The 21546-nt window shown below is 46.7% G+C and overlaps 1 protein-coding gene across 7 annotated transcripts in view; it reads left to right on the top strand.

Moving 5' to 3' along the window:
* The window catches only part of LOC140408302 (PDZ and LIM domain protein 5-like), a 328382-nt gene that overhangs the window by 196866 nt on the left and 109970 nt on the right, over positions 1-21546 (top strand). For 4 of the 7 annotated variants that reach the window (XM_072495311.1, XM_072495310.1, XM_072495313.1 and 1 more), the window contains exons 5-7: positions 789-1276; positions 12731-12900; positions 17061-17103. In XM_072495311.1, the coding sequence (XP_072351412.1) occupies positions 789-1276; positions 12731-12900; positions 17061-17103 (701 nt within the window). Of the gene's footprint in view, positions 1-788; positions 1277-2909; positions 2927-6873; positions 6895-10229; positions 10248-12730; positions 12901-17060; positions 17104-21546 lie in introns of all 7 variants that reach the window. The other 3 variants (XM_072495316.1, XM_072495317.1, XM_072495314.1) reach the window with 3 other exon arrangements.

Raw genomic sequence — 21546 nt, 5'->3', positions numbered from 1 at the left:
CGGCTAATTAACGTTGAGTATTCTACCATTCCAATTCGGACTTTTTGTTTCAATCCGGCTGAATCCTAAGCCTAACCATTGACAACGTGAGGTTTCTGAATCCAGAACAAGCGCCACAGTAAAAGTAGCCACAGAATTAGGTTAAGTTTTAGGAGATTTAATATCAACTGAACTAATTTTTTAAAAATCGGACTCTCTCTTTTCCGCCTACTCCCCGTGACTTTGTTCAAAGTTTGGTGTTGTGGGTGCTACAGAGTAGCCTGTATATGTAATATATACTTTTAGTTTTCGGTGGAAGGATGGCTTTCTTGAGCTGTATTTACAGCTGCTGTAAAGTAATTTTATGAATTAGGTTTAAGGCAACATTCTCGCCTCTTTGGATTGTAACAGAGGTGGATCATTCAGCCCTCAAGCGTATTCCTCCACTCCGTTCCATCATGATTGATTTCCGATCTGAGCCTTCACCTATCTGCCTTTGTTCCCGGTTCACGAATAACCAGTCCGAACAAAAATATATTCGCCCCCACTTAAAAATTTCCAATTGATGCCCAACCTCAATAACTTGTTTAAATCAGTGATTCACGAACAAAAACCTAGAGGAAACTTTTCAACCCAGAGGAATCTCAGACGTTAAAGCAACACAATGGTTATCGTTGGACTTGTTTTAACCAGCATTGAGTTTTTGGGAACATTTCCAAAGGACATATGTGAAGCATGAGTTTCTTTGTTTGCATGTGTTTCTGTGTGTGTCTAACTTGTCTTTTTTCTCCCCCTCCCATCTTGCTCAGGATGAGCCACAGGAATTAATGCATACTGTGCCTGTTGCATCCATTGCCCCTATGGCTCCAAAGATCCCATCTGCATCCAGCTCTGCCTACAATAAGACCGCTCGGCCTTTTGGAGCCTCGGTACCTCCGAAAGTCACGCCCACCTCTGCATCACCCCAGCCTGCACCCTTTTCCCCAGCTTCGTCACCCCTCACTCAGCCTCCACCTCCATCGCTGGCAGCCACTCTCCATCATTCCACTGTTCCTCCACCAGCGCCTGTTGCATCTCCACAACTTATGCATGCCAGCGCCAAAGCCGGCACCAATGGGCGCACGCCGCCAATGACCACTGCCAAAACGACAGTAACCTCGACCATTAATGTCCCACGGCAGCCCAAGGTGTACAACACGCCCATAAACCTCTACTCCTCTGACAACGCCCATGAGGTGGCAGAGGGACAGAAGAGAGGACTGAGAGAGGGGCAGAGTGATGCCAAGCAGCAGAATGGGTAGGTGGCTTTCTACGCACCTTGTGGAACAGACTGGGAAGCAAGCAGCCAACACACTTCACTCTCAGGTGGCCTGTCAAAGAGAATTCCATTCACATTCCAAGATTAGCCACTGGTCACTGCTGACCCAAGACCCAAGTTGCGGTGCCTCAACAATTGTGTAAGTCGGTTTCCAAGGTGGTCACAGAAGCATGGAGTTTTACAAAGATTTTCACATATTTCACATGGGGTTATCTTAGCTGGCCAAGTGCTGAAAACATTTGTGTTTCGCACTTTATCCCATCTGAGCACGCTCCAGAATTTGGCAGGAATTCATTGCTTCTGCTTATTTTGCAAGAATTGTTCACTTTCAAATTTACCCTATTTGGGAATTGGATCGAGGCATGAGAAGAGGGCAAAACGTGTGACAGGAGTAAAGGAATGAGACTCTCAATGACTTCTTGCATCTGAGCTGCAATTGTTCTTCCAATTCTGATTTCCTGCAGTGGCAGCAAAGCCTGCGGGTAAAAATGGGGCGTGCTCTGAAGCACGTGGAAGTTGCGTACGTAACGTTCCCTCCGTGTCTGGCCTGCTTCTACAGATCTGTTTGCGCCAGACCTCCCATATATTGACCCTTGAAGCAAATTTGGAGCCACTTGCAGAATCCTTTGGCCAGGAAAAAACATTCAAAAAGTGATTTCCCCGTTGATAATTTGACCTATTTTTAACGCCATAAAAAAGATCATTTGAGACTGAATGACTTCCATTCTTTTGCTTCTTCAGGTAGAGGCGAAATTTTTTTAAAATTTTTTTTTTAACTGGACATGTCCAGGAAAGAAACATTTTCTGAAGAGTTTAACTTTGCTTTGGTTCACATCTTGTCCTCAGATGTTTGTTCTATGCCATAAAAATCTGCTTAGCAAAGGGAGAACTTGATGCTGGTGTAACGTTAGCGCTGCAATAACTGCCTTGATCCCATATATAGTCCAACCTGGGTAATTTTAGCTGCATATGTTACACCTGCTAACGTGGCTATAAGTCTTTGGCCTGCGTTCAGGATCTAAACTAAATACGCCGATAAATTAATGATTTTACAGGAATAAACCTTTCATTAACTTCAAAATGAACCAAAGTTAATTCTTAATTTAAACAGAGAGTGGCGCACGTGCCATATTGGTCGCACGATAATGAGCAGCAATGGTTCATCCTTTCCAGGCAGAGGATGATTACCTCCAGGTGCTCTTGCTAATAAACACACCTTTACAATATCACCTGGGCTTGTGTGACCTGTTCTGAAACTACATGTTGCGTACATTTTTAAAGAAAAACCTCTTGCCTTCTGATTTTTACGAAGGGTTTGATCTGGCTTTAGTTGTAGCTCAACTCCTGTCAATCTAACCAGGCCACCCTTGCATGAAGCTGCGTTTGCTGCTTGCTCAGTGAGCAAGATAATGTTGATCCTAGCCTCGAGGCAATCCATTTCACCTTATTCCAAAGCGTGTCTCTTCCCTGGACTGATCGTAAGGATTGTACCCACTCCATCCTCCCACCCAAGACCCATTTGTTTCTTTTTCTTTTGAGGCTTGGATTGACAAAACATGAAATAAAACAAAAAAACTGTCTACTGATGAAACGTGGTCTCTTTTCTTTTCAGACACAGATCCTGGCCAAGTTAGTGTCTACGTTACTGCTGCCTCGTGACTCATGATTTGTCAGTAACTAGCATGTGTGGTTGCCATGCAAGGAATGACGCCATGCAAAGTGTTGCTTCCATCCTTTATCTCTCTCTCTCTCTGTCTCTGTCTCTCTCTCTTTCTCTCTCCCTCTTTGTTATGGTGTGTCTCTCAGTGCAGTGAGCAAACTGGAAATGTATTGGGAATGACAGGATGACGCCACTGCCCAGTGGTGGACACATTCTGTCAGAACTTGTCTGCTTTTTTACTTGTCTGCTTCACTGACTGGCAAATGTGTGTGGTGCTTAATGCAATGAAAACTCCGCATTTGTATGAGGGCTAGATTCCTTGTATCTGATCGTCCCAGAAAGATTAATGCCTTGAATTACTCCCCTCCTCTTCAGCACCTTTTACATTCTTTTCAGTCTTTAAAAGGAAGCCGCACAATGAGAAATATTTTGGTGGCCAAAGACTCAGCTTAAAGGAGAGGTTTCGTTCATGAAAATAAATTAATTCATTACTAAATAAGTGCAGGGTGAGCTGTAAACTTTGAAAGTGGGTGTAACACATGCCGTTTTAAGATGTGTGGACTTTTTTCATAGCAAGACCTTGCTCAAATACGGGCCAAATGGGCAGTGGCTGGCAGTATTGATGAGGGGGAAAATTGAAGTGTTCAAGAGCGAAAGAGAGAATGTTCAAGAGGGGTCAAGGACAGAATCGATTAGAGCTAAGGAACAAAAAAGGTACAATTATATTGCTCAGTACAGTATCTTGGCCACCAATTGGTGGGAAAGATGTAGAGGAACACATTTGCTAAGAAGTTAGGAAAGTGCAAGAATGAAGAGTAGTTAGATCAGGGGGGTTGAATTATCTGAATGTAGACCGGGATGGTAACAGTATAAAAGAGCAGAGATGGACAAGAGTTTGTAGAGTGGGTAAGAGAATTGCTCACAGCGGTGTGTTTCCTGTTCAAAGAGAAAAGAGGCACTGCTGGACCTGGTTCTTGGGCAGGAGGTGGGGCAAGTGGGCCAAGTGTCAGGAGGAGAACATTTAGGGGACAATGATCATTGTGTCATAATGTTCAGGCTGGTTATGGAAAGGGGCAAAGGGCAATTCAGAGTAAGAATAATTAACTATGGAAAAGCCAATTTCAATGGAGTAAGAATGGATCTGACCCGGATAAATTAGAGTCAACGGTCACTAGGCAAGGTTACCTTTGAAGAAGAGGCTGAGGTATATTCGCATGATGGGAACAGGTTGGGGTAACAAATCCAGAACTCCCTCGATGGCAAACGAGATACAGGTTAAGGTGAAGGAGAAAAAGTATGCTGAAGATAGCTGTCAGGCGGATAATACACATGAGGCCCAGGCTGAATATAGAATATATTGAATATAGAAGGTTCAGATGGAAATTGAAAAGGCAATTATAAGAAGCAAAGAGAGACTATGAGAAGAGACCGTCAGCTAGCAAAAAAGGAATCCAACAGTCTTCTATGGACCTATAAATAGTAGAAAGACAAAATTAATAGTCACTTGAGCAATTACAGGTTATTTAAAGAACATCAGCACAGATTTGTTGAGGCTAGTTTTTTGATCGGGGGAAAAAGAGGATTGATGAGGGTAATGTTGTTATGTGGTGTGAATGGACGTCCAAAGTGCTGCACCGACAGGCTTGCGAGAAAAGCTAGAGCTCATATAATGAAAGGCACATCAACAACATGGATATTAAATTTGCTGAGTGACAGAAAACAGACAATAACCGTTGATGTATTTTTTTTCAAACTGGAGGAAGGTTTACAGTGAAGTCCCTCAGACATCTCTTGCTCTTCCTGATGTATATTCATTATCTAGGCCTTGGTGTACAGGGCGCAATTGCAAAATTTGGGGATGACATAAAACTTGGAAGTACTGTGAACTGTGAGGAGAACAGTGTAAAACTTCCAAAGGGCAGTGGTTGGTGGCAGATAAACCTCAACGTAGAGACGTGTGAAGTGATTCGTTTTTGAAGGAATAATCAGAAGAGAAAATATAAAATAAAAGGGTAAATACTAACCGGCGCAGGAGCAGATGTATCAAGCTATATATGAAGGCAGCACAGTGGTTAGCACAGTTGCTTCACAGCTTCAGGGTTCCTGGTTCGATTCCCGGCTTGGGTTACTGTCTGTGCGGAGTCTGCACGTTCTCCCCGTGTCTGCGTGGGTTTCCTCCGGGTGCTCCGGTTTCCTCCCATAGTCCAAAGATGTGCTGGGTTAGGTGGATTGGCCACGATAAATTGCCCTTAGTGAACAAAAAGGTTAGGTGGGGTTACTGGGTAATGGGGATAAGGTGGAAGCATAGGGTGCTCTTTCCAAGGGCCGGAGCAGACTCGATGGGCCGAATGGCCTTCTTCTGCACTTTAAATTCTATGATTCTATGTGCATTAAATCATTGAATTTGGCAGGACAGGTTGAGAAAGTGGTTAATAAAGCATATAGTATCCTGGGCTTTATCAGTAAGGGCATCGAGTACAAGACAAAGGAAGTTATGTTAAGCCTGCGTAAAACATTCGTTCAGCCTCAACAGGAGTATTGTGTCCAATTCTGGGAACCACGCTTCAGCAATGATGTGAAGGCATCAGAGAGAGTGCAGAATGTATTCGCAAGAATGGTCCCAGGGATAGAGGAGCTTCAGTTGCATAGATAGATTGGAGAAGTTCGGACTTTTCCTGGCAGAAGAGAACGTTGAGAGGCGATTTGAAAGAGATGTTCAAAATCAGGAGCGGTCTGGACAGAGTAGATTGGGTAAGAATGTTCCCACTGGCAGAAGGCTCAAAAACAAAAGGGCACAGATTTAAGGTAATTGGCAAAGGAAGCAGTGGCAAGAGGAGGAAAAGCTTTGCCCAGTGAATGACCAGAAGACATTGAAGCAAAATTAGGCCACTCGGCCCATCGGGTCTGCTCCGCCATTCAATCATGGCTGATATGTTTCTCATCCCCATTCTCCCCCCTTCTCCCCATAATCCTTGATCCCCTTATCACTCAAGAACCTATCTGTCTCTGTCTTAAAGACACTCAGTGATTTGGCCTCCACAGCCTTCTGCAGCAAAGAGTTCCACAGATTCACCACCCGCGTCACCGTCCGTGCGGAGTTTGCATATTCTCCCCTTGTCTGCATGGGTCTCACCCCCGCAACCCAAAGATGTGCAAGGTAGGTGGATTGGCCAAGTTAAATTGGCCCTTAATTGGAAATAAACATAATTGGGTACTCTAAAATTCTTTTAAAAAACACTGAACTCTATTCGAATCCAAGCAGCTCCCAACTATCTTCTCCTTGTGTGTTTCTCCCATCAACTAACCTGTGATCAGTGATAGAGTTGTGGGGTCTGATGTGCTAGCCCCTCATCGCACATGTTCTGTTGGGTGGAACTTCACGAAGGTTAGGGAGAAAAGCCACACACGTCTGGCCCAAAGATGCACCAGACCCCGTTGGTTTCCCAGAACATCTCGGTGTTGACCAGAATGCTCTCATGTAATTAGAATCATTCAAGGTTCAAGTAGCATATTTAACCAGTCAGGTTCCACGGGGAACATGGGCTGAACTGAAGTGTGATGTGTGAGGGTTTGAGATCATGTGTGTGTTTTGCAACCATCCCTCAGCCCCCTGCATTCCTCCTTGCCCCCCCCCTCCACCCCAAGTGTCCTGCATTCTTTCTCTCTCCCACTACCCCCCCCCAACCAGCCTCCCGTGTTCCTCCTTCTCCACCCCCCCACCCCTACACAGCTTCCTGCGTTCCTCCTCTCCCCTAGCCTCCTGCGTTGCAAGAATATTTGGCTTGCCCAGTTATTCGTATTTTCCATGCATGTCATTTATGTTTTGCCTTTTCATCTTCACTCCATCATTTATTTTCCATGAATCACTCTTGACGCCACTGTGCCTCATGCTATCTCTCTCCTCTGCGCCTGCCAGTGGCCCTACGTACGTTTCCCAGTAAGTAGATTGCCATTGGTTGCCTGCTTTTTTTTTTAGATTTGGAATCAATCCGCTGCACTTTTTCGGCAACATCCTTTGCAAGAATTCCCTACTTTAACGCAATGAGATATTAATTATCCTTTTGCAAAACTGACTGCGTTTTAAGATCAGGGCGGCCTTGCTGAAGAGAGTTGGAATGTTGTTGTTTTGGGGAGCAGCACAAGAACAGCGGGGATTTATGTTAGAATTGGAGCTCGACCATTCAGGGGTGATGTCAGGAAGCACTTCTTGACGCAAAGGGTAGTGAAAGTCTAATTTTCTCCTCCCAAAAAGTTGCGAGGTCTGAACATAATTGAAAATTCTACCAAAGCTGAAATTGGTAAGATTTTTGTTGGCAAAGCGTATTGAAGATTAGGGACCAAGGAGGGCGGGTAGATGGGAGTTGAGATGCAGTGTAGTCATGATCTAATTGAGTGGTGGGATAACCTCGAGGGGCTGAATGGCCTCCTCCTGTTCCGATGTTCCTAAGATGTACGTAAGCCAGTCACAGCCACAGACCTAAATGTGGCATTCTTGCTTAATGTGCAATTTCCCCTCTTCCGAAACATGTGATTTTAATTTTTTTTGCGAGGTTATTTTTACAAATGAATGCTTTGAACCACTTCTTAAGCCTGGGTTTGAAGAATCAATGTAGTTGCAATCATGCTGGGACAAGCAAGAGTGCCCAAGCAAATTTGAGTTGCTTCCAGCCACATCAAGCATCCATTCGATATAATCAGAAGAAAGTGACTTGAGAATTTGCTATCTTACTATAAATCACACGACCCCTAGCAGAGTCCCCCGTCACCTGTGGGTTGGACAGTCAGACGAATGTAATTCTTTTTTAAAAATAAATTGAGAGTACCCAATTCATTTTTTCCAATTAAGGGGCAATTTAGCGTGTCCAATCCACCTACCCTGCACATCTTTTGGTTGTGGGGCGAAACCCACGCAAACACTGGGAGAATGTGCAAACTCCACACGGACAGTGACCCAGAGCCGGGATCGAACCTGGGACCTCGGCGCCGTGAGGCAGCTGTGGTAACCACTCCGCCACCGTGCTGCCCGTCGAATGTAATTCTGAGCTTTGTTCAAACGGTCTAATGACCAAGCCACGAATGAGAAAGCTCAGAACTATGGATTTCAAATTTTGAGTGAGTTTGTTCATATCCATAGGCCGACACCGAATTGTCACTGCGGACACAGTGCTTAGTGCTCTGCACAAACTCCCTACTTCACCTCGCACAGTACAGGCCCTTCAGCCCATGATGTTGTGCCGACCATTTATCCTAATCTAAGATCAACCTAACCTCCACCCCTTCAATTTACTGCTGTCCATGTGCCTGTCTAAGAGTCGCTTAAATGTCCCGAATGACTCTGACTCCACCACCTCTGCTGGCAGTGCATTCCACACACCCACCACACTCTGTGTCAAGAACCTACCTCTGACATCTCCCCTATACCTTCCTCCAATCACCTTAAAATTATGTCCCCACGTGACAGCCATTTCCACCCTGGGGAAAAGTCTCTGGCTATCCACTCTATCCATGCCTCTCATCACCTTGTACACCTCTAGCAAGTCACCTCTCTGCCTTCTTCGCTCCAGCGAGAAAAGCCCTAGCTCCCTCAACCTTTCTTCATAAGACATGCCCTCCAGTCCAGGCAGCATCCTGGTAAATTTCCTCTGTACCCTCTCCAAAGCATCCACATCCTTCCTATAATGAGGCGACCAGAACTGGACACAATATTCCAAGTGTGGTCCAACTAGAGTTTTATAAAGCTGCAGCAAAACCTTGCGGCTCTTAAACTCAATCACCCTGTTAATGAAAGCCAACACACCATACGTCTTCTTAACAGCCCTATCAACCTGGGTGGCAACTTTGAGGGATCTGTGTACGTGGACCCCAAGAGCCCTCTGTTCCTCCACACTTCCAAGAATCCTGCCTTTAACCCTGTATTCAGCATTCAAATTCGACATTCCAAAATGAATCACTTCACATTTATCAAGGTTGAACTCCACCTGCCACTTCTCAGCCCAGCTCTGCATCCTGTCAATGTCCTGTTGTAACCTGCAACAACCCTCAACACTATCTACAACTCCACCACCCTTTGTGTCATCGGCAAACTTACTAACCCACCCTTCCACTTCCTCATCCAAGTCATTTATAAAAACCACAAAGAGCAGAGGTCCCAGAACAGATCCCTGCGGGACACCACTGGTCACCGACCTCCAGGGGGAACACTTTCCATCCACTACCACTCGCTGTCTTCTTTCGGCCAGTCAATTCTGTATCCAGCCAGCCAGATTTCTCTGTATCCCATGCCCCCTAACGTTCTGCGCATTCTTTCTGCCTCATGTTCTTACCTAGCTTCTCTGTAAAAGTCTTTTTTTTAAAAACAACCTTTCTGACTCTCAATTAAATATCGAGAATGGAGAAGCCATTGTTTTCAGACCCCGCTCCAAACTCTATTTCCGAGATTCCCACTCCATCACACTCCCGGGGCAACAGCCGGAGATTTAAGCCAGTCCGTTCACAACTTGGGTGACGCATTCGACCTTGAGACGACCTTCCGGCCCCTTATTTGTGCCGTAGCTAAGACCGCCTATTTCCGCCACTATAACCACGTTGCCCCTCTCTCAGCCCATTTGCTGCTGAAACCCTCATTCATGCCTTTGTTCAATTCAAACCTGCCTATTCCTTTGCCGCCCTGGCTGGCCTCCGCATTCCACTCTCTGTGAACTTGAGGTCATCCAAAATTCTCAACTGAGCACCAAGTCCCGACCCCCTCCACCACCTGAGGTGGGCAGAGCCATCTCTGATCTACACTGGCTCCCAGTCAAGCAATGCCTTGATTTTGAAGTTCTCGGGCTTGTTTTAAAATCTCTCCATGGCCTCTCCTGCCCCTATCTCTTGCCATCTCCTCCAGCCCCACAACGCTCGGTAATATCTACACTCCGCTCATTCTTGTCGGCCTCCCCGATTTTGATGGCTCCACCATTGGTTGCTGTGTCTTCTGTTGCCCGGGCCCCAAGCTCTGGAATATCCTCCGGAATATTCTCTGCATCCCTTCCCTCAATTTTCTTGAAGAGGTTTTATACCTGAAGTTTAGATCAGCTTTATAACTGTGTTTTTCTGGTTTGTATGGTTGAGCCAATTCCTTCTGTGTGTCCTAGAATTGCCTTGTACTCTGAGTCATGGTTGATGTGAACTGTTCATTTGTTTGCCTTTCTTCCTCCATCTTTGGGAACTGTCGTCTGCTTTTTCCATGTGATTCAAACGCTGGCTTCAAACTCGTCCTTTCCATCCCGAAAGGACACAGCTTCCTGGACGGTAATTCTACAGGTCTTTTTTCACGTTTTTTTTTTTTTTTTTTTTTGGTTAACGTCGTGCCTGGCAACCACACGCAGCGGAGATGTTTTTGTGATTGGTGCAGTGAGCTTGGGTGAGCTTACATGATGTTTTTGAGGCAGTTCCTTGGAATAACTGAGCTCCACGTCTTGAGCTGTGTTGGCCGGTGGAAGGTGCCTGCTGTTTTATTTTTTTCTCCACAACCTCCAGCTCAGAGAGGGCGAGAGCAGCTGTGTCACAGATAAATCACACAGGAGAAAATGCAGACAAAGCGGAGAGAGGGAGAAGATACTGCCAAGTACCCGAACAACCATGAATTATTTTGCCCATGTGATGCTGTTTTTTTTCTCACCTTCCCTCCTTTCAGCATTGACTCCTCGCAGGTTTTGAAATGTGACATTTTCAAGCACCTCCTCGTACCATGGCTAAATGGCCATTACCCAGTCATGAGCCTAGATGATGAGCACTGTTGGCTATTGCACAGACCATTGTAGAGATGCCCATTACTGCCCATGGCACATGTTGTGTTATGCTTCTTCATGTAGCATAAGCCTTGATGTATACTCTGACAAAGGAAGGTTCAGACTTGGAGATAGGTTTAACACATTTATTGAACAGTTAACAATTCTCCTACTTGAGTTGGACTCTCCTGCTAATCTTGCTATAGTAACTCAGTCTAACTAACCAGTCTGCTCTAAGCCATGCGGTGGGTGTGATGCTTCTGATCTGCCTCTGTCCTTCTCTCTGAGTGTCGCCTGTGGAAAGAGACTGAGCATGTGTGCCCTGTCCTTTTATATGGGTTGCCCCCTTGTGGTAGTGTCACCTCTGGGTGTCTTGACTGCCCATTGGTCATGTCCTATTCTATGTGTTCATTAGCTGTATGTCTGCATGTCATGATGTCTCTGGTGCTCCCTCTAGTGTTTACTTAGTCTTAGTGTGTTTACATTAACCCCTTGTGTATTTACTGTGATGCATATCACCACAGCACATACCCACACCTTTAAGTTTAAAGGGTTCAAAGATTTATACGGTTTTAAGGTGACTAAATGAGTTGGTGGTGAAGGGACTGGTGGGAGAAACCCAGAACATGAGGATATAACCTTGGGTTTAGAACCAGCGAATAATGGTGTGGAGGAGTTGATGGAGTTCAGATAGAGTCAGAACTGTATCGAAGGGCCGAATGGACTCATCCTTTTCCCGTCAACCTGGACTCCGATCAGCCAACACGAAATGGAAAGCACAAGGGGCAGTGTAGGTGAGACTAGATGGACAAATGGCCTTAAAACCCGAGGATACTGGCTACCAGGTCATGGAGAGATGTCAGCTGTTAATTTTCCTGGTACGCTCCTTTTTCGTTATCCCTCTTCCATTTTACCCATTGATTTTCCACTATTATTGGGATGTGTTTGGTGTCTTCTATCATGAGGACATGCAAGTTACTTGTTATGAGGGAGAAGGGAATTGAGGATTCCGATGGTAGATTGAGATGGGGAAGGATAGGAGGAGACTTGAGTGGGCCATGAACACCCAATGTGGGCTGCTTGGGACAGTTGGCCTGTTTCTGTGATGTATTTCCTTTGATAAACCTCCTGTTGAGAAGCTTCAAGTGGAAATCCTGAAGGGGTGCTCCCTGCCTCTGTCAGTGCTGAGGCGATTGTGGTCTCGCCGTTGTGTTGTCATGTTTGCTGGTATTGTTACTATTCTGAGCACGATCAGTAACTTGCAGCACTTGGGATCAAAAGCATTCCTGGAAATGCATCATTTTGAGTGATTGGGGAAGCCTGATTTAAATAAGACCATAAGACAGAGAAGCAGAATTAGGCCACTTGGCCCATCGAGTCTGCTCCGCCATTCAATCATGGCTGATAGTTTTCTCATCCCCATTCTCCTGCCTTCTCCCCATAACCCCTGATCCCCTTATTAATCAAGAACCTATCTATCTCTGTCTTAAAGACACCCAGTGATTTGGGCCTCCACAGCCTTCTGCGGCAAAGAGTTCCACAGATTCGCCACCCTCTGGCTGAAGGAATTCCTCCTCATCTCTGTTTTAAAGGATTGCCCCGTTAGTCTGAGATTGTGCCCTCAGGTTCTAGTTTTTCCCACAAGTGGAAACATCCTCTCCACATCCACTCTATCCAGGCCTCGCAGACTGGGTAATGGCCATTTAGCCAAGGTACGAAGAGGTGCTTGAAAATTGTCAAGTTTCAAAACCCGCGAGGAGTCAATGTAAGTTTCAATAAGATCCCCCCCTCATCCTTCTAAACTCCAACGAGTACAGACACAGAGTCCTCAACCGCTCCTCATACGACAATGTTTTGCCACTAAAATTACTGTATATATTATTAATTGTGGACGTCTGAGGGGTAATGCTGCTCCAGTTACGGGTAATGATAATGATTCAATATCGTTGACAACGGGGCAAGCATCTAAAGTTTTTTAATGGCCACTTCTTTCCCCGAATGCAGCTCCCCCCGGCGATATATGGCCAGTGTCCAACCTGATGTCCATCATCACACCCTGAGTGACCAGAGCAAGAAACGCTTGATGCAAGATACTGAAGATTGGCAGCCAAAGACGGGCACTGCTCAGTCACGCTCATTCTGCATCCTCGCTCAAATGACTGGCACCGAGCATTGTAAGTAATGTTCCTGTTTACTTTTCTAGCACCTCCCCACAGAGAATCTGGGACCCTGTCTCTGCCCCAAGGCCTCGGAGGCTGAGAGGCAAATTGAAAATGTGAAAAGTGAGCTTGGGGAGATTTTTGTACGCAAGATCAATCAAGGGTTGTGGGGCCAGGTTGGGTCGACAAACTAGGATGCAGATCAGCCGGGATGAAATGGAATGACATCATTAGCTTGAGAGCTGAATGGCCGCCTCCTTGTTCTTGTCATAATATGCACCCATGCACATCATGAGGTAAAAGCAGGCAGTGACAGACACCCAGGTGAGCCAATCAACTTACAGAACAGGACACGCCCAATCACCAGACAGAACACCAGAGGGGGGCTTCCAACTATAAAACACACGAGGCATCAGCACTCCACCTCTTTCCACTGGTGACAACTGTAGTGACAGTCAGGGTGTACAAATCATTCAACACCTTCTACAAGTGGATCAGAGCTAGCCTGGTCTAGATAGTTAATGTAGTCAGCAGTCAGCAGTCAAGGGCATTCAGCCTCTGATCTCCGGGTAAGCGTTCTCCAAGGCGGCCTTCAGGACCCGCGACAACGCAGAATCGCCGAGCAGAAACTTATAGCCAAGTTCCGCACACATGAGTGCGGCCTCAACCGGGACCTGGGATTCATGTCACATTACATTCATCCCCCACCATCTGGCCTGCGAAATCCTACCAACTGTCCTGGCTTGAGACAATTCACACCTCTTTAACCTGGGGTTACCCCATCTCTGGATCTGTAAAGATTTAATCACCTGCTAATGCTCGCACTCCTAGCATTGTTTGGCATCTTTGAATTTGTCTATATATGTGTTTCTGGAACAGACCTCTGCATTCACCTGAGGAAGGAGCAGCGCTCCGAAAGCTAGTGACATCGAAACAAACCTGTTGGACACAGTAAGACTTCGTACTGTGCTCACCCCAGTCCAACGCCGGCATCTCCACATCATAGATAGTTAATGTTAGCTTACTTAGAGTAGTAGAGAGTCAACCCACAGGCAGCTGTGTGCTTCGTTACTGAAGTTCAATAAATCTTATTGAACCAACACCCAAGTTTGGTGTATGCTTGATCAGCTAACTGCATCGTGTGCAGTCTGTGTTACCCCAGGGTGAACAACACGACAGTTCTAGTTGATGCGATTGCACAATTCTGTCATGTAGCTGCTCTCCTGGGGGCCTGGCCTATTTACTTGCTGGCAGAGGAGATTGGTTTCATGCCATCTGCCTTCACTTGTATCTGTTGTAGGGAAAAATCCCTTGTACCAGTGCAGTCAAGAGGCCGAGTCTCAAGGCAAGGTTCAAAGCGCTGTTCTTTATTGTACAATTACTGAAGCCTTCAGGGAGACCCACGCAGCCAGCTCAAACAGTGGCTTGATCCACGTTGATCTCAACAATTACACATTCGCTCTGGATGTTTATAGGAATCCAAATTCGAGTGGGAACATTTGCTCATACATAATAGTTAAAGGGTAGTTTTGATTTAGATCTCTCAGACAGGTTTAAACTGAGAATATGCATCCTTGTCAATTTGCATCTGTATGGTGTGTGTCCGTGTTGATGAGATTATCCGTGCTTGCTCCGAGTGTCCCTCCCTTGTCAATTTGCATCTGTATGGAGTGTGTTCGTGTTGATGAGATTATCTGTGCTGGCTCCGAGTGTCCTTCCCCTCTTTAATGTGTTTCCCATTATCCCCCTGATGTGTCTCCTTAACTAAATCGTCCTCCGATGTCTGTGGCTGTGCTATGCGTTTATTTCTGTGTTTGCTAGATGAGGTGTTAATGTCATCTTTGTCCTGCTGTGTGTGTGGGGGACGCTAATCTAATTTATACATTTCTTTTATTCCTCCTATTCTGGTTTCTTTGCCTGCCTTGGCCATTTTATTAATATGTTATTTCATTCTTTCATACGTCTTTGCAATATAGTTGTGCCATATATCCCACTGCCAGGGTCTTGACTCGCAGATATCCCGATCTCCTGGCCAGGGGGCCGTTTTAAGATGCAGCCTCGTGCTGTTGCTGGGCAGAACAAGGGCCTTCCATCAATTTCGAATTAAAGGCCTCTCAGCTGTGCAGAAGGGGATTTAAACGAATGTCCATCCGGGTGTCCCCTTCTGCATTGTGGGCACATTATAAACGGTGCCAATCGGTCCAATAAAACAGTCCAATGAATGAAGAATGTTTGATGAGATGAGATAAAAATATGATCTTGGAAAATGGCCTACTTCATATCTATCTGAGCAAGACAGAAAATTGCTTCTGTGTAAAGTTGACGTGGGGAGGGTAAAGTTTTATTTTTGAAAATGAAGTATCTTTAAAATGAGGGCAAGGTACTTTGCTCAGCAGTCGCAGAGGTTAAAGAACCCTACCTCTCACAGAATTAACTCTGCTGGTTGGTTATGGATATAGTTAACTGTAGTTAACGCACCACCAACAGCTTGCAATAAAACGTAGTCAAATGTCCCCAGGAGCTGCAAAGGCTTTCAAACACCATTTAACTCAAACCCCATGTTCGGGCCGGTTGGCTTCACTGAGTATCTTCGAGAAGGGAACATAAAAAATAGGAGTAGGCCACAGGCTCCCTCAGGCCTATTCTGCCATTCATTGAGAACATGGCTGGGATTTGACATCATTTCTACTTTCCTGCCCCATCCGCACATCCCTTACTGCCAGAATCTATTGATTTCAGTCCAGAATATACTCATCAACTCCGCATCCACAGCTTGGAGTTCCGAAGAAATACGTAGGGAGGCATGGGGATGGAATTCCGGAGCTTAGGATCTAAATCGCTGAAATCATGGGTTCCAGTGGTGGAGCAAATTAAATTGGGGATGTGCAAGGGGGTCAGAATTCTGGGACCGCTGAGATCTCAGTTGAATGTAGGGCTGGGGGAAGGTACAGAGATAGAGAGCAGCCATTATTTCATTGAATAGTGGGACAGACTTGAGAGGCTGAATGGCTTCTCTTCTAGAGTGCATCAACTACTGCCTGTGTGTCTACCTGGGTGTATGTGTGTGTGTCTGTCTGTATCTGCCTGTTTGTGCGTGACTGTCTGTATGTCTGTGTGTGTGGGCATCTGTGTGTGTATGTGGGTATCTCTGTGTGTGTGTGGGCATCTGTGTGTGTGTGGGCATCTGTGTGTGTGTGGGTTTGTGTCCGTGTGTCTGTGCGTGTGTCTGTGTGTGTGTCTTGTGTCTGTGTGTCTTGTGTGTGCTTACCTGTGTGCCTGTGTATGTGCCTGCCTGTGTGTGGTGTGTGGGCATCTGTGTGTGTTTGGGCATCTTTGTGTGGGCGTCTGCCTGTGTGTATGCCTGCCTGTGTATGGTGTGTGTTGTGCATGTCTGTCTGTCTGTGCCTCCCTGTGTGTGGTATGTGTTGTGCTTGTTTGCCTGTGTGTGCCTGCCTGTGTATGGTGTGTGTTGTGCGTGTCTGTCTGTCTGTGTGCCTCCCTGCGTGTGGTATGTGTTCTTGTTTGCCTGTGTGTGCCTGCCTGTGTATGGTGTGTGTTGTGCGTGTCTGCCTGTGTGGGTGCCTGCCTGTGTGTGGTGTGTGTTGTGCATGTCTGTCTGTCTGTGTGCCTGCCTGTGTGTGGTGTGTGTTGTACGTGTCTGCCTGTCTGTGTGCCTGCCTGTGTGTAGTGTGCGTTGTGCATGTCTTTCTGTGTGTGTGCCTGCCTGTGTGTGGTGTGTGTGTGCGTGTCTGCCTGTGTGTATGCCTGCCTGTGTGTGGTGTGTGTTGTGCGTGTCTGTCTGTGTGTGGTGTGTGTTGTGCGTGTCTGCCTGTGTTGGTGTGTGTTGTGCGTATCTGTCTGTCTGTGTGCCTGCCTGTGTGTGGTGTGTGTTGTGCGTGTCTGTCTGTGTGTGGTGTGTGTTGTGCGTGTCTGTCTGTGTGTGGTGTGTGTTGTGCGTGTCTATCTGTCTGTCTGTGTGCCTGCCTGTGTGTTGTGTGTGCCTGCCTGTGTGTGGTGTGTGTTGTGCGTGCTTGAGTCTAAAACACATGAGCCAAGCAAGACAGAAAAACTTTAATTCTTGTCACGAAAGGATGAACTTATCTCGTTTTCGGTTGCCTGTCTCATTTTTACCCACTCCCTCAGTGGCTCATTCTTTCTTTCTCTTCCTCTTTCAGTGGGCGGGACTACCCCAGCAAGCGAGACTAACAAGAAGACGAGGTAAGAGGCTGCGTTGGGTTTCTGTGCACGGGTTATTGTTGTGGAGTTTTTTTTTTTGCCCTTCCGCTGTTTTGGGTTTGACTTGTTGAAACGGGAGCTGGCGTGTGATTATTAATACTGCCAGTGCCTCATAATCAAACTTAGTCTGACATTGCTGAGTTACAGATGCGCAAGAAATGGTATTGTTTGTTGGAACGCTTACGTGGTGCACTGGGCTACAGTTAAAAAAACACAGTTTTCTTTTATGGGAACATAATCCAATGCCCCAAAGGCCGCACTGAGCCCCAAGTGCATTTGCCGGCATCCTGAACTTAAAGTCACTTAGAACACGGTTAATTTCACTTTAAGTGAGCACAAAATAATATGTGTCCTACTGTTTTATTCATGTGATTTAATTTGGGCTATTAGATGATTCATTTTTTTTTGGAGCCAACATCAATTTTAAAATAACAGCAATATCTTTAATAGATCCAGTGTTGAGGCTGCAATATCTTTAATAGAACTCCCCTTAATGACTGAAATTGTTACAAAATTGGCCTTGAGGACATGTGTGTATTTTATTGGATAGAAGCATGCTCCTGATCTATTGTTGACCGTTTCATGGCCCAGTGCCACTTTCATGCCAGTTTGTGTCCAAGGGAAACATTAATAATAACTGGGATGTTCGATTCTAACTGATAGCGAGACCCTCCAGCCAGATAGTGTCTCACTCAGGGTCGCACTCGGTGACGCCAGGGCTGTGCAAAGCTGGAGCTCTCTGGGAACTTACTGAACTTTGGACGGAATGTTCTTAATGTTTGTCGGAAACAAAATGCTCCTGCAGTTCTCCCGTAACTGCAAGTGTTTGCTGCCAGCGAGGATTTATCACATTCTTTCACAGAACTTTGCTGCCACTGCATTAATCAGCATGGCCCACAACCAGGGTCCCGTTGACAGAGGGGACTAGCGTACGTTTCCCCACTGCGGTGTGACTGTAGCTCGCGATTGCCTTCATTGGTGTGTGTTGATGCGTTGCCCGAGTACGATTGTAATCTGTAAGCCTGAAGATCCGCAACTTGAGCCGCAAGTGTTAGAGGTTTGGATTTGCGGGCACATTAGTCTTTTCTGATTGAGAAATGTGGATCCATAGTTTGGGTAGCAGATATGGGAAAATAAGCTGGTTGATGACGGGCTACGGTTGTATTCGCCTCTCGATTTGAGAGGGGGAAAGAAGACTTGGGGAAGTTAGAAATCTCGCACATTTGAACTCTGGGGAAGTTGCGTTGGGGCTGGAGCATCAGACTTCGGCATGGGGGCGACATCTGATTTATCGGGGTCACTACGTTAGCTCCCTCCTGAACCAGATTGCTGCTGATTAAGGTTCGTCACATCCATCATTGTCAGATGTCAATAATTACCCTTTGCGTTTCAGCCTCTTGATAGTCTCGTCCCTCCCTCGCTCCCTGTGTGACTGTCCCAGCTCTGCAATAAACGCCCGGCCCCTTCACCTTCAAAAACCGCCAAGATTTATACCCTCATCTTATCCTGGCCTCCTGCTCCTTCCACTTTGACATCAGCAGCACCTAATGCGATTTCTGCTAATGTCATAGTTCCACGAGGATAGGTTTTATACGAGCGAGTGCGGGTTGCAGGAATGACGGTGGACGTGCAATTAAATTCCCGATTTGCTGTGAAGGAGACAAGTAAGCTTTCTTTATTTAACTAACCTCATACAAATAGACATGGATTGGTTGATGCAATGGCTGTAAAATGGCTAAAGCAAACAGAAAATATACTGCGTCTGCTGAGATTCTGAAAGTGCTGGAAAAACTCAGCAGGTCAGGTCCCATGTATGGAGAGGGAGCTGGGGGGGGGGGGGGGGGGGGGGGGGTGAAGTCTGTATTTAACAGTTTGTAAGCAAGCACACACAGGAAAGGCGGGAGTGCGGAGAGTGAGAGATAGAAGGGCAGGCATGACGAGTTGATGTAAATACAGAAAATGCGGGATGAACTCAGCAGGTCATGGAGCATCTGTGGAGGGAGAAACAGAGGTAACGTTTCGAGTCGACAAAACCCTTCTGCAGGACGTTTTCGAGTCCAGAACGCAGGAGGTTCAAAACGCTGACTCTGTTTCCCTCTCCACGGACGCTGCCATACCTGCTGAGTCTTTCCAGCATTTTCTGCCCTTGCCTCAGATTTCCAGCATCTGCAGTATTTTGCTTTCATATGGCAAAATAACGAGGGTGTAGAACGGTACTGAGTGGTGAACGCGACAAGTAAAGGAATAAAAGGAGGTGTGAATGGCAGAATCAGAATTCTTGCCAACTGGAGAGGCGGTTGTGATCCGAAATGGTTGAACCCCGTTTTGAGTCCGGAAGGCTGTGCCGAAAGATGAGGGGCCGGATTCGCCGTTCTGGAGACTAGGTCCCCACACCTGCGTGAAAACGGTGGTGTTTTACGCCAGGAAAACTGGCGCAAAACGACAACCGATTCCCGGCTTCGGGGCGGTGGGGGGGAGGGCTAGCAGGAAGGCAGCGTAGTGCCCCCCAGCTCTAGCTGCCGATACGGCCCAGAGAATTGCCACGTCCGTGGCCGCGCATGCGCAAAGCAGCGGCCGCACCGTGCGTCACGACGGTCGCAGCCCGCCGTCCCGACTCGCAAAAATAGTCCCCCACTTTGGCCGGCTCGCGCGCCCCGCACCACCCCCCACAGTTCCCCCAGCCCCGAATAATGCCCCCTCCCCGCCCGTGGATTGGCCCTCCCCCGACTGTGGCAGTGCTGGACTGAGTCTGCAGTTGCCAGGCTGAGTTGCCGACGGGCGAGACCACAGGCGACCCCCGCTGTCGGCGACTCGGCCGGTCGGGGACGGAGCATCGCGGGGCGGCCAAAGTTCAGAGGCCGTGGATACGGCACGAGGCGTACTCCTATTTCGTCGTCATCGGGGATTCTCCGTCCCATCGTTGAACGCGATTTCGGGGTCGGGCCGGAGAATCCAGCCCGAGGTAGTGTTCCTCGAGGAACTACAGCGGTACATGCTGGCGACTGAGTGATGATAAACAAAGCTCTACTCGCGGACGGTAGCGCCTTTTGGCGTCTAACCAACCAACCTTTTGCGCTCCTTCAATTGAGAAGTTAATTGAACAACGGGCGGTGTTTAGCTACTAGATTGCGCCCATTAGTGCAGGAATCACCCAGGAAAGGGTTTTTTTTAAAAATGGAAGTGTTTCTAAAAAGACTTTCCAGTTACAGGAGGCGATGGTGTATTGTCACTGGAATAGCAATCCAGAGACACAGAGTAATGCTCTGGGGTGGCAGGTTCAAATCCCACCCCTGCAGATGGTGAAATGTGAAATCAATAAAAATCTGGAATTAAAAGCCTAACGATGACCATTGTCGATTGTCACAAAAACCCATCTGGTTCACTGATGTCCTTCAGGGAAGGAAATCTGCCGCCCTTACCCTGTCTGGCCTACATGTGACTCCAGACTCACAGCAATGTGGCTGACTCTTAATTGCCCCCTCAAGAGCAATTAGGGATGGGCCGTCGTCCAGCCGGCGACGTCCAAGTTCCACGAACGAATAAAAAAAAGTTGGACATGAAAGAGAGGCAATATGCAGTTGGAAGTGATATTATTCATGCTGTTACCAGAGCCTAAGTGAGACATTTTGCATTAACGTCCGTACCAACAGTACATGAGTGAGACTTCGGCTAATGCTGCAGTGTAATAATAATCTTTATTAGTGTCACAAGTACGCTTATATTAACACTGCAATGAAGTTACTGTGAAAATCCTTAGCAGTATCTGAGGGATGAATGATTACTTGCGCATAGATGTTTATTCTCACCACGGTTTTATGCATTATAGAACTTCAATTGGGAATTCCTGTTTGCATTTAAACGATCAACTGTCTTTGAAATGCTTCTTTTTTTATCGAACCGAGGGTTATAAGTCAGAAGGCAGAGAATGTTTTGTTAGTCGAGACTCGCTGGCAGACTGTTGCCGCCCTCTGCTGACCACCCGAGGTTCTGCAGTAGCTGGCGACTTGTCCCAGTGACTGCTTTGCCGCCGATTTGTTCTTTTAAAGGGCTTACGCTGGGAACGGGTGATGCCATTTGCCAACCAGAACTAGCACCCCTGATCTCAAAAGCCTGGCGGGGCATTGCTTGTTTTCGCACGGTGAGTTTTGGTTAAATCTACATCAGTCACAGGACCAGGTGGCACGGCTGGGTTAGGGTCAGGCCACCACACAGTTGTTCAAAAACTTTGGTCTTCAATCCAAAGTTTGAAACGTGTAAGAAGCCCTTTTTTGACCACCTATCCCGTGGCCCCATTATTATTGGGTGGAGAAAACAAAAGTTGAAATCGGTTTTGCAATGGAGTAGGTGTGTGTGTCGAGTGCTAATGAAGGTAGGTGCTGTATCAGTCCTTGACTACTCTCTCTGTCAGGCATCTGTGCATCTTCT

Source organism: Scyliorhinus torazame, chromosome 3, assembly GCF_047496885.1.
Source record: "Scyliorhinus torazame isolate Kashiwa2021f chromosome 3, sScyTor2.1, whole genome shotgun sequence".
In the NCBI taxonomy this organism is placed as follows: domain Eukaryota; kingdom Metazoa; phylum Chordata; class Chondrichthyes; order Carcharhiniformes; family Scyliorhinidae; genus Scyliorhinus; species Scyliorhinus torazame.
The sequence above is the reverse complement of the archived record's forward strand: the minus strand, read 5'-3'. Positions and strand labels throughout refer to the sequence as shown.